The sequence below is a fragment of the Chaetodon auriga genome, chromosome 8, assembly GCF_051107435.1.
Source record: "Chaetodon auriga isolate fChaAug3 chromosome 8, fChaAug3.hap1, whole genome shotgun sequence".
NCBI lineage: Eukaryota > Metazoa > Chordata > Actinopteri > Chaetodontiformes > Chaetodontidae > Chaetodon > Chaetodon auriga.
In genome coordinates, this window is record NC_135081.1 from 11,197,763 (window position 1) to 11,211,193 (window position 13,431).

Here is a 13,431-nt window from a genome sequence, read left to right on the forward strand (position 1 = left end):
TATGATCTACTGGACGTAGACATACTGTTCTTCGTACCTTTGCTGCCAGCGGACTCAGTCAGGGTTTGTGACTTTGCCTCTTTTTCTACACTGTTATGTCCATAGTCCTCCAGTACTTCATCTATGGCTGTGACTGGCACATCCATGTCCACTACAGACACCGGCACCTCATTATTGTCTGAGGACATGGTATAGGGAGTCTCCTCCGCTGAGACTCTATCTATATGGTCTGGAAAGGGGGAACAGATCAAGGGGTTAACACATGATATTTTGGTACTCTGGGCACATTTTAATGACTATTACTTATCAAAATTCACTGAGTTTTCTGGTCAATGTTAAATACAGTAATATGAACCACTTCAAGGCTACTTTACTTGCACACAGCCTGATAAGAAACATCTTTGTGTCTTATGTGTGTCCTTGTGCCACCTGTTGCAGTGTTGTTATGATGGCTGACAGGCTTAATGCCTCAAAGATAACATACAAATCCAGTTGTAGATTATATGTGGATACCCCCATGGCATGCCCCCTCACCTGCAAGGTCTGCTTCAAAATCTGCCAAAGTCTGATGAAGCTGGGCTGTGAGCTCTGGGTCATCTTCATAGCTGTGTTTTAACCTGTCTGACTTTGCCTGTGGGCTGATGTAATTGTGTCTGAGGATGGTACATAAAGATATATGTCAGAAAGACATCTGCACACATACACATGTAAAAACAACACATGGGGAGTGCCATAGCAGCAAAGGGATCAAAAAGACGAGATCTGAGAATATGACTATGAAAAGACATCAGTGAATAGTAGCAGTCATATTGCAGCACTGCCCATGACTCCATAATATTTATTAACAGTCACCCAGACACCAGCAAACAGATGTTATGAACTGCTTATTTGATGCTGTTGTTACATCCAGCACTGTTCCCGTTAACAATCTGCCGCAGAAACCAAAAGGCTAAATGCAGTTCAGTAGTAGGAGAAAGAAAACAAATGTGTTAGTTTTAAATATTTTGTGCTTGTTCAAAGTTGAATTTTATTTTTACTGGAGCTTGCTGGCTTTGAAACATGCAGCTGTTAAGATATTATTACCACAGTTTAAACTTCCTTCATTGGCTTCAAGGGTTCAACAGAGCATTCTCATGAGTTACTGGCGTATTAGCCATAACAAATTGCAACAAGAAGGCCAAACCAAATAGAGTTTGTCTTCTAAGCGACTTGGACTGGTGCTCTTTTCCTCAACGATTCTGAGAACAGGGTTATAGTGCTTTCCTGGAATACTGAGGGGCCAGCAACATCAGGCCAGGCCCTGGATTCATAGAGTTTCTCTGATTAAGAGCATCAATCCCAGATCCCTGGTCTGGGAACATTACCATACACATTTCACAACAACTTAAAAGGCGAAAAGTGATCTGGGGCCACACTCTTTTTCCACAAAGGCCTTTGAATAAGCGCCTAGAGTCATAACTGAAAGCCCAGCACTAAAGGCTGAGGGTGCCAGCTTTGGCCACAGCTCAAATATAACACATGGTGGGAACTGCTCTTGGTTTATTACTACTGGCAGTAGCACAGTTAAAAACTGTGGAGACTTCTATAGCTTGCTCAAATGGTGATGGTTCACTATCCAGGTGAAATTACAGGTGTGATACTAAACTTGATGGCCAAATGCAAGAATTTAACTAATAATTTTCATGCAGGTGTGAGTTATCAGTGGTTAGGCTGGCTCAAATCGACAGCAAGGTGTATGGCATATGCATTATATCACCTGCCAGGAAACCAGATCTATTAAAACAGCTTTCAGAATAAAAGGTGTCAGCAATGGGAAAGATTTAATGTAAGGAATCGAAAACAACTCCTGGGAAGCATATGGCAAGAGAGATAAATGAGTGAGGTAGACACTGTGAATCACTCATATTCTCTGGAGGGCAATGCAGATGCCTCAGTGTGCGTCACCATCTTGAATGAGACTTTCATCATGTTGATGGCCAAATATCACAAATTACACAAATATATAGCAAATGCTTGTCAACTTCATTCTATTTTTCCTCCCTCACTTTTTGTTTCTCCCTATTTCCATGACTTCCTCTTTACCTGTGGCTTGATCCCCAGGTGGCACATCCTTCATCGCTGTCACTGGAATTGTCCCGCACTGGTCCCAGCAGTCTCTCTCCCCCGCCACCGCTACTTCCATCCAGAGACAAACTCCCATCTGGGGATGTGGGTTGGGTGTCAGATGGAGAGCTGACCATGCCTGAGTCCTCGCCCTCTGTCATGCCCTCAGAGGCGGCATAACCCTGGTCGGGGAGGCTGCTGCCACTGCTGCTGCTTCCCAAGGACATGGTCTCCTCTTCAGGTGTTTCAGTTTCTGGTTTCTGGCCACTGGCTGTGGAGCTCCGCATGGAGTGGAGCCAAGCTGGGAGAGGATAGAGGAAGATCTTAGCATCAGTATTGGGCATTATCATTGTCCTTTACGAATGTTAGCAACTGTTAGCATCAACTTCAAGCTCCAAATCAAAGGGTTTTCAATGGCCTGTGGTTGTTAAAACTAAAGGACTGAGAATGAGCTTGTATTGGAGACACAGAGGCCTCAGGTTTTTTACTCATGCCATGCATTAACTTTTAGGCCATATTTCTTCTTGTAAAATCCACAAACCTTAAAAGGCTTTCGATACCTGAGAAAACACTGAGAAAAACAACACGACAAATCATCCTTCACACTATTTGTTTGAAAAGAAACACAGGATGCAGAGCATGAAAAGCAGGAGATGGTAGAAGAGGGGGAAAAAAAACAAAACAGAGGAAGTATTTACGCTAGTTTCAAAATTCATTCTGACACCACACACACACAAACCAGGAAACACAAGCCAAATATACAAATGCAAGCCTGGACCACAACCACTTGTGGCTTGATAAAACAGCTTTAATGATGTGTGGGTGGATTTACTGTAAACAAACCCTTTTAATTAGATTTTTACAGTACTGTTTTAGGTTCCAGTGAAAGATAGTATTGCTTCATACCCTCTCATCTCTTTAGCACAGTCATGCTCTGGTCAGTCCTGTGGGTTTTGGAGAACTTATTTAGTCTGTCACTGATCTCACTGAACTCTAGGCCAAGAGAATAAAAATCAATGTACCATTTGTTAGGTTTGCAGCAGCCCGGCCAGCATGCACAGCACTGGGAACTCAACAGGGGATTCTTTAAAATGAGTTTAACAGTGAGTGACCTTGTTTATAATACCATGTGTCTTTGAGTCTGTGCATGCATCTGGGCATTCATTGCGCTCCATTATATCTTCCTATGTGCTCGTGTGTGTGTGTGTGTGTGTGTGTGTGTGTGTGCAGGCCTGTCAGTTTTGGGCCTGATCCTAATGGTGTGGAGAGAACAGTCAGTTCCAGGAGATGTGGTGATGACTCACAGGGCTGTCCTCCCAGCTCCTTCCCAGCAACAGCTTAGTCATGCCAGCAACAGCCACAATCAGCACACACACACATGCAGAGACAAGTGCCCATATACACACGCTGTCATGCTCTCATATGTTTACACACACTTACGTATACACTTGCATTATAAACACACGAGTTAGCATTCCCACACAGTACGAAACGTCCAAATCAAGATGGCCTTGGGCGCGTACTTCAAAGCCCAACAAAGTGTACCATGCAAATCAATGCTGTGCTGTTATTTGTCCAAATCTAACCACAGCCTGCCATGCACAATCCTAAACCAAAGTCCTTGAATCTTGACGCAGTCTTCAACTGTTTAATTGAAAAACATCTTTCAAACATATTTTAACATCATACACAACACAGATTTCCTTTACGGATAAGTGTTCTGTTCATGTAACCTGTCCATTATCACAACTCCACAGGCTCAATAAGTACACATGCTTTTACAAGGCTCCACATTTGCACCATGACTCAATGGCTTCAAATAGGATTCATGACATTTTACATAAAAACTGGATTACTGTGAAATAAAATTCATTACTACAAATAAAACCAGATATGCGTTGTCCATTGCTATAATCAGAGCCAAACGTTGTCTCAAAAATGTCAAATTCTACTTTGATTCTGTGACACCACAATAGTTGCATTCATATGGTACACAACAAGTTATATGATAAAACAAGGGCTCCATTCCCTTGACAGGCACCACACAAAAAGCACAAGCCACATATATGCAATAATATAGTGCTCATAATTGTAAACAAGTTGTTTTCTGTGACAGTCTTGCCTTAAGGCCACATCTACTGCAGTCTGTCAGCCAAAGATACAAATAATATACTTAGTCTTGTTCTGGACCCCAAACAATTAACCCCTTTTTCACATAAGATGTCACAACAGAGGGGTAATTTTGGATCCCTACCCATCATTTAAAAACAAGCTGTGAAACACTCATGCAACTACAATAATATGAAAAGCTTTACAACAAATGAGTGTGGTGTCGTTCTCTTTTCTTGGTAGACTGCTATGCGCTCTTCTTTGACAGAGGTCTTTTATTTCATCTGCTTGTCTCTCAAATACATGAGGCACCGCTACCAAAAGCAACATGTCATTGATAGATCACTCCTTCCGTGATACTGCCAAAGGCAGCATGCATTCAGCTCTCACATTTCTAAACCAAACCACAACACCAGGCAGAGAGAGAAACATACACTGTCCAACTATTGATCTCCAGATATTGTATCACCAAAATATTGGCGGATAGATATCACATGGCCTTGCCATAGCCTCATAGCCTCATTTCAGCATGTCACCCATCAATCACACAGTAACTGATACATCCAGGGTTTAGCTCATCTGCTGTTGCACAGTCCTCTGACTGCATTCTGTGTGTCTGCTTTTAACTCAGCTCTGATCTTATGCATAATCATGAACATCCAGCAAATCAAGTTGAAATGCAAAACCATCAACAGTATATACATACATTTGTAAAAAAAAAAAAAAGAAAGAAAGAAAGAAAGAAAGAAAGAAAACTCATTGCTTTAAGAGTCAAGCTGGAGGACAAGACTTGCTTTCACCTCTGCAGTACTTTGTGTCCTCAACAGAGTCAAATACTAACAATCACAAGGACAGTTGCTGCAAAGTGACTCCTGTGAGGTACTCTGACACCAAGTGAAAGCAAGTGATAGAAATGAGAAGATGAAAATCATAACAGCAATGAGACCATGAAAACAAATAAAAGAGTACAGAGGAAACAGTAGAAAATATCTTAAAAGCATGAGAGGAGGGTGGTGAATGTCAGAGGGAAGTCCAGCAGAATTAAGAAGGGCCAAGACGAAGCAAAGGGAACTGATGAAAACCGATTGTCGGACGAGGGAAGAGTCAAGCCAGAGAGCGACTTCAGGAGCGTTTGGAGCGCAGACGCACGGGCCCACAGCAGTACACTACAATGTAGGGTGCAGGGTTGGGGGTGAAGAAGAACAGAGGAGATTTGAGATTGACAGATCATGAACATTGCACTTGGTGGGTAGGTGATGAAAACGGCATCCAGAGAAAAACCTAGAAGTGAAGGCAGAGACTGAGGACAACAAACAGTGAAAGAAAAAGAAGGGTTTTCACACTATCAGAGAGCACATTGAGAAGCATAAGGTGGCTCACATAGCATAGCTCAGTATCACTCAACGTCTGCCATTAAACAGGACATCTAATATACTCCCCATGCACGACACAAATGCAACAAAAAAGGCACTTCAGTTGATTGGTGTTGACCCCATTCTGACCTTTTGGACCGAGAAGAAATAACGCAGCTTCCAGGTTGACATTTATAGATATGAAGCACCTTGACCTCACATGGACCCAGTATCACTTACTGTAACAGCTGAGCTGTTCAGGTCATGACGGAAAGAGTGAGATGGAATGCATGTGAGTGCAGTATTTACATGCACACTAAAAGGTTTGACAGCAAAAGAATAGTTGCAAAAATACGAACTCTGATTGGTTCGAAAGTTAGACAACCGGGACAGCGGCTTCTAGGAAAGAAAAGAACAACCCAGAGAGAAGGAAGGCGAGAGCAGTCCATCTGGAACCTACACTGGGGAGCTGTTTCCTCCGCCTCCATGTGACTCTGTGGGGAGTTGCTTTCTGTGGGCTCAATGGGAGGGGAGGGTGGGGTAGGGGGTAAGACAAGCTGTGGTGGCTCCCAGGCCGGGGAACGATGAGGTTTTGGTAGAGCAGGACGATCAGTGGTTCCTGCGGGAGAAACAGCATGCAGGCAGGGCAGGCACTGACGGTCATGTTTGGAAAAATGGGGAATGTGACACAAACATCTTACATGCAGACTTCTTATCAAACTGAAAGTAGGTCAGAAAACATGAAGTAATTATCAAGATCTTTGTTTTTTATTTATTCTGGCAATGTCTTCTGTGTTTCTGTGCTGCATTTCTTGTTATTCAAACTGTGGCTTCTTTATCTTTGGATTTCCTGGTGATGAAGTTTGAGTTTCTGTGGGCAGAACGACTTCCTTTGTCTACTGAGCCATGGAGGTTATCTCTGTTAAAGTACTGTAAGCGAGTGTTTACAGTACATTCATTTGTTCAGGTTTTTAGAATTGCTCTTGTGGAATTTCACCATTTACCTGACTATCTAGTGGAGGCCCCGACTTTGGCAACAAAGGTCTGCAGAGTATCAGCTGAAGGTTCAAGAAAAGTGAAAAGTAAAACCATGAATAACAATAAATGTGTGCCACGAGTCAAAGTGTCATTTTATTTCTTCACTGTATACTCTGCCACTGAGGATTTGAGTATTTCTGTCTAACTTTTAACGTGTATTCAATCACTAACAAGTAGGATGTTAGCATGGGGACGCTAATATAAGAAGAGGCAGGGAGAAAGAAAACAGAGTGGTTGAATACAGAGGTGTAGTATATGCAGACTATGATACACGAAGCATAGGAGACGGGCGATGCTACCAGAACTGTGGACTGACAGGTAGGACAAATTCAATCTGGATAACATATTGGATTGTAGGGGTAATCTGGGCTACCTAAATGTCCTTTTAAGACAAGTGATGCATCAGTGTGCTGTGTCTTAGTCAGCAGGTGCTGTCGCTGGGCTACTTTATTGTGTTTACTCTGATGTCGACAATGAGAAGGAACTGGAACAGTATGCAGGGCCGAGATGATAAACAACACCATCATAACTTTGACAGCTTCTGGAACCCACACACGCATACGCATGCACTCACACACACACACGCGCACACACACACACACACACGCGCACACACACACACACACACACACATAAACAAAAAGCCCTAAAAATTACACTCAACAATTTGATCTCATTTTTCCCCTCATATTATTGTTGCTGTGTTTTTCTAAATAACACACACGCAGACACACACTGTACTGATGCCTAAGGCACGAAATAACAGTATGATTTATGTGGATGCAGTCTCAAAAACAGTAGTACTATGTCACGTTGTCAACACCAGTGGAGCTTGTGTTGACTAAACTCAAAGAAGAAACACAAATCTACCTTTCGCCCTGGCCTCTCTGCATCAAGCAGAAGCTGTGGCGAAACAAATACATAGACATTATACATATGCTCGTTTTGTATTTAACCGTTTTGCAAATCCAAAGTCTTTTTAGTCCCATTTTCAACCAAGCTGCAGTTCTGAATAAGGAAACAGACATTTTAATCATTACAGTACAACATAATGTGAAGAGCTATGGTAAATATTACCTGATATCAGGCACCAGGAAAAAAAACTGAAGTAATTCTGTATTAATGTTACTTTTACTTTAAGGATTTGCAGCTCCACCTCTGTTTACTTTGAATCTTTATCACAGAGCGCATACAGTTGACAGTTTGACATATTCAGTTCTGCTCAAGTGAAAGAATAAATCAAAACTATAAAAATTAAACACTAACTGAACCCAGTAAGTGTACTGTGTACATTTCTGTCTCTGCCTATACAAGCATGACAGTACCACCCTATTCTGTACATGCAGGGTGTAGCTGTCTAGCCCTAACGTATACCAGCTATTCATTCACTGTCAAATATGTATCATTCATGTATGACCAAGTGCAGTTGTCAAGCTGCACCGAAGAACATCAAGTTTATAGTCAATGCATGTGAAAAGGTGATATTGAGGGTGTGTGTAGGACAAAAAGGACTGTTGGAGATAATGTGGCTTTTGGTATATAACTATTTTACTACCAATAAACACTTAAACTTCAAACACATTGCAAAAGGGGAGAAGACTGAAAACAGGGAGAGAGTCAAAGCAGAAGAGAAGAGAGGCGGTGATGTACTGTGAGCAGTGTCAGGATAGAAAAGAGATAAAAAGAGAAGCAGCCAGGTTTGTAAACGCGTTAATGATCCCAATGCTGTCTCTTATACCCCAACTAATGTACTAACCTCCTCATACTTCATTCTTTCTCTTGCTTTCATCTGCCTGCTCCTCATTCTCCTTTCCTGAATACCCCCAAGTTCCCTTGTTTCTACCTCACTACCCTGTCATCCTGCTGCCAAAACCTTCCCATGCTCCTCTCCCTGAACTCCATTCTGGTACCCTCACCTTTCTCATCCCTATTTCTGAGGTCTACAGCTTTCTCATCTCTGCCCTTGTCAGACAAGGCAGCCCTCTGCTGCAATCTCACTTTGCTCCAGAGAAAGATCTAGGTTATATAAAGATCAATACGAGGCCAGCTAAAGTTCAAGCAGATACTGTTTAAATCTATGATGGATCTGTCTGTCTTTGTATCTGCTAGCTTTGAAGGTTTGTGTGCGTGGCTGCGTGCATATGAGAGAGAGAGAGAGAGAGTGGTAAAGAGAGGGATGGAGAAAGAGGGAAAAAAGAGAGAAAGATTGGAGGGACGTGAGGGATTGATAAGTTCAGACGAGAGACAAGGACTGTATTGTCTCATGAGCTATGATGAAAACCAGCTCCACTAGTTCCTGTACTTCAACCATGACGAGGTGTGCACACACACACACACACACACACAGTGTCACACACACCAGGTTGTATACGTCCTTCTTGAGAGTTTAAGTTTCAGACGTTGCAGCAGTGTGACGGCTCAGTCCTCCAGGGCAGATTTTCAGTCACTTTCTACCTCTACAGGCAAAATTCAGAGTCTCACTTCTTTAACACACAGAGAGAGTGCTTACCATCACTGTCAGGAGTTCAGTGATCAACAACCAACTTCATTTTATTTGATATAAATGTCTTGTGTACAGTGGTGTGAAAATGTGATATGGCAGTTGGTTTAAATCAAAATCACAACGTAATTGATGGAAAAACAAAGAGTGATATGTGTCATAATGATACACAAATACAACAGGTAGGTCTCATTACAGCTTCATCGCCTGTGGTGCTGCGTCTGCTTTATCATTAAAAATATCTTAAGCTGTCATTTGGCATTATTCCTGCTGTTAATGTGTTGTGCAGTGTTGCCATCTCTGTCTTTAATTTGTGAAGAAGTAGTCTGCCAACTGAAAGATGTTAGACAATTACTAGAATAAAATAGGTTGTGTGATCATTATCAAGGAAAAAAACACCTGATAATTATAGTGTTTGTGCAGAAACTGTGATCTTATTAAAGATAAGTATTGACCTATTTCTTTCTAAATTGGCTGCATCTACACACTGTTATTTCTAAAATCTGTTTCAGTTGCTGGTTTAAGCTTGTCATTGTGTCATTTTATAGATATTTACCCATTGCGCTGTGCCTGTTGTTCTCAACTTCATCAAGTTTCAGGTTCAGGGCAGACTCAGTCTCCGACCTGGAGCTCCTGTCTGAGGTTGCCTCTTGATTCAATTTGGCAACCAGGCTGCTGGCCTTTTCCAATTCCTCCATCCTCCTGCTGCTGGAGCTTTTTGTAGCAGGTTGGACCTGCACAGACCCACTCACTGTGCTGCTGGTGAGGCTGCTGCACTGGGATCCAGTCTGGTCGAGGTCAACATCTGAGTCGTCAAGGCTGTGGCTGAGTTCAGAGCTGGAATCCTGGACAGCCAGGCTGTCAGTGGTGCTGCCGCTTGGGGTCGGGGAGCTGGGGGTTGGGTTGGCAGCACTCACAGGTGGAGGTTGTACTGTTCTTTTCAAGGGGACTGGTTTTATTGTTTGCACTACCACAGTGGTAGCAGAGACAGTGGTTGACTGTGCCACCTTGGTACAGATGGCTGGGGTTGGTGTATCAGTAGCGTGGCTATCAGGGGCAGGAGTGGCAGAGGCTGAAGTGTCATCAGGGCCCGGGGTGATGGAAGCTGGGGTGGGAGGAGGGGCTGGAGCCCTCCTTTTTGTCTGCTGGGTTTCTGAGCCGATGCCAATCTGATAGAAAATAAGTGAGAGAAAAGGAGAGAGACAGTCGAAAGTTAATTTATGCGAGTACCTTGTGCATGTGTGTGTGTGTGTGTGTGTGTGTGGTCTAACCATAAATCAGCCTGTCTACCAAGACTGAAGTAGAGTTTACTACTGAGTAATTAAATCAAGTGGAGTTCTGGCAGGCGTCTGAGTCCTCAAATCATCAGGGTGCCAACATTCCTTTCAAATTATCCTACAACAAAACATATAACGTCTCACTGTGATACAGTTACTTTGATGCAGTGGTATTGTGAGAGTACATATTGATACTGTATGTGTATTTTACTTTGGTGCTTCTTCCAATTATTGAAGGGGGCGTCAACCATACTCCAAATGTAAAGCTGTCTTGCTGAATTACTCATACTAGTGAATTACTGATCACTTCAGGGGGTGAAGTAACAGATGTTGTTAGCGAAATTATGTCATTTCTTCAGTGTGTGCAAACACAAAACAAAACATGTCACATGTCAAAAACACTCCATTCAGTTCAAAAACACAATTATTGGCAAGGTGCCCCTTAAGTCACTTACGCATGAAGTCAATGGCAGGAAAAAGTCAAATGATATCAAGTGACATTCAGCTCAGAGAGAACAAGTGCTTGGGCAGAAATCTGTCAATGGGTGTTTCATAACATTAGTATTGTTTTATGTTTTTCAGAATGACTGTGACGGAAAAGGAAAAAGAATAAATCCAGACTGCTTTGAGGTAGAAACTTGCAAGAGAGGAGGACAGAGGAGGAGACAGAGATACATTGAAAAAAAAAAGGGGGGAGATGACAAACTAATGATTGGGAAATTCTGTTTTCTTCCACAGGGAGATGAGACTTCACACGCTCCTGTGCAAGTTGATTTCACTTTCTGTGAAGTCAGTTTTCTAAGAATCAATTTAAAAGTGCTGTGGGCAGGTTTCAACAGTGTAGATGTCCTTCTTTCTAAAAAAAAAAAAAAAAAGAAAAAAAAAATCCCAATTACTGCTGCTGCGTTCAACTTTTCTTCACTGTGAAACTCAACAGAGAACATGCCCGGAGCTGCATGTAGCGTTGCATCATGCAGCAGGACAAGAGCGAGATCAGGCCACCTTGCCTTTCTGCAGGCAAACTGGGTTCACACATGTGAACTCAATGAACTCACTGCATGGCATGCTATAGAAATCCAAATGGCCCCCCAACTGGTTGTCTTTTTTTTTCCTTGGTCTCCCGCTTCTCTCCCACTCTGGCATTCATACATACATGAATACAGACATACCAGTGGATGTGGGCCAAAGTTGAAGCTGAAATGGATGACTGACTTGCCTATGAAGATAGGTGGGTGTGGGTGTGTGCGTGTTTGTGTGTGCGCGTGCATGTGTGAGAGTAAGTTTATGTGTGCGTTCCCTGCAGAGTGAAACATAAGACTGCTGCCAAGTCGTGCTCTGAAAGAAAAAGCTGTGGCCACAACGCACACATGCACATGCGTGCACACACTCTCACATATGCACACAAGTGCACACACATGAGAAGGAACAGTATATCTCATATCTCAGGCCGAGCTGGGGTGTATGGATTAGGGAGTTGTTAAGGGTTGCAGGGTTAAGTGTGTGCTGCTCTCATGGGCTTATTGGCGCCATGACTGGGAACGCAGCATGTACTTAAGATTGTTGGAGACTGAAGCCAAGACTCAAGACTCTGTAGTATACCACATTCAAGGTCACACTATACATTAAGTTAAGCTGGCTATGTAATATGGTCATGTATACACTGTGTTTATGTGCGCTGTTTACTGACTTAACATTTGCAGCTGCTTGTTCAAACTCATGTTATAGGAGAATAGCTGTAAAAAATACGTTTGTTTTTTTTTTTCCCATCAGCTAAGCTTGCATTGCTGCAAGCTATAGGCAGGATCTGACTTCTGCTCATGTCTCAAGTCAACCTTGTGTCATGACATCACAAGTCAAATCACAACAAAGCACAGGACGGTCAGAGTATCAAGTGGATTCTCAAGTCCTGACGCCGTAAGTACAATCAAGTCATGTTGCATCAAATCACACGCAGAAACGACGTCAAATGGAATCACTGCAAAGTTGAGTGATGAGTTCACTCGAGAGCAGTTCTTTCACATTATCCTGTGAAAGACAAACATTGAGATGATAGTGACTAATCACACTGTAGATTTTATTTACCATGTTCTTAATGAGACAAACATTCAGAAGTTAAAGTTATTAGTTATCACACGGAGCCTGAGTCATGAATCATATTCCAGTGTATTAAATATCTACAGGGCTTCTTCAGTGTTTTTCTTACCACACTCTTACTTCAAGAAACACAATCAAAAAGTCACCAGAGGTCCATTTATTTCTGATGATTCAGAGAGGATGTAGGGACGTCATCTAATTATCTGACTTCCTTGTTTCCATACCAGTGTGATTTTGTTTGTTTAACAGTAACTCCACAAGTGAAGTTGATTACAGCTATTCAAAGCTTTGATGTTCTCTGCAGTGTTTCTGTCTCACGAATGGTGCTAGGACTGAAGATTGCTTAAATCTGTTATTGAGGGAGATAAGCTCTGCTGTAAAAATGCTGTAGTTTTGTTAACTTTGTCAGTGTGCTGACTACTAAGATAGCACAACTAAACTAAAATGTAGTGGAGAAAATGAAGGAAATACAGACCAGAGTCACTCCCACTGATCTCAGCTGGTCAGCCAATCACAATGCACACATCCTCCAACTAGTTAATATCTACCCTCATTCATTCATTCTGATGATTTTTCTGCTCTTGTTTGGTTTTGTATGCGCTTTGATTACAGAACAATTGAGAAACAACACAACATATGTGGACGTGGGTATGTTAAAGGGGAATGCGCCTTTACACAAAAGCTCATAGAAGGCCATGCCAGGACAGTCTGGTGTGTCCATTAAATTTTCCACTCCATGGTTTGAGAGGCGAAGGGCCCCATGTTGGAGCATGTTGATCAGATAGGGCCACCCATGGAGGCTTCAACCTGTTGCGTGACCATTCATCAGTTGTTTCGAAGGACTCTTGATGGGTGAGGGGCTTTGTGACGGACATTACAGCGCTAATGTGGAATGTGAAATGGAGTATGTGTGTGTACAAGAGGGGGTTACACTGTATATGTGTGTGCTTGTGCATGT

At 42.5% G+C, this 13,431-nt stretch overlaps 1 protein-coding gene across 3 annotated transcripts in view; it reads right to left on the bottom strand.

Moving 5' to 3' along the window:
* cobl (cordon-bleu WH2 repeat protein) overlaps positions 1–13,431 on the bottom strand; it is a 54,313-nt gene that overhangs the window by 6,718 nt on the left and 34,164 nt on the right. For all 3 annotated transcript variants that reach the window (XM_076737924.1, XM_076737925.1, XM_076737923.1), the window contains 4 exons: positions 9,659–10,271; positions 2,083–2,404; positions 535–653; positions 38–229 (listed from right to left, as the gene is read on the bottom strand). In XM_076737924.1, coding sequence (XP_076594039.1) covers positions 38–229; positions 535–653; positions 2,083–2,404; positions 9,659–10,271 — 1,246 coding nt within the window. The remainder of the gene's footprint in view (positions 1–37; positions 230–534; positions 654–2,082; positions 2,405–9,658; positions 10,272–13,431) is intronic.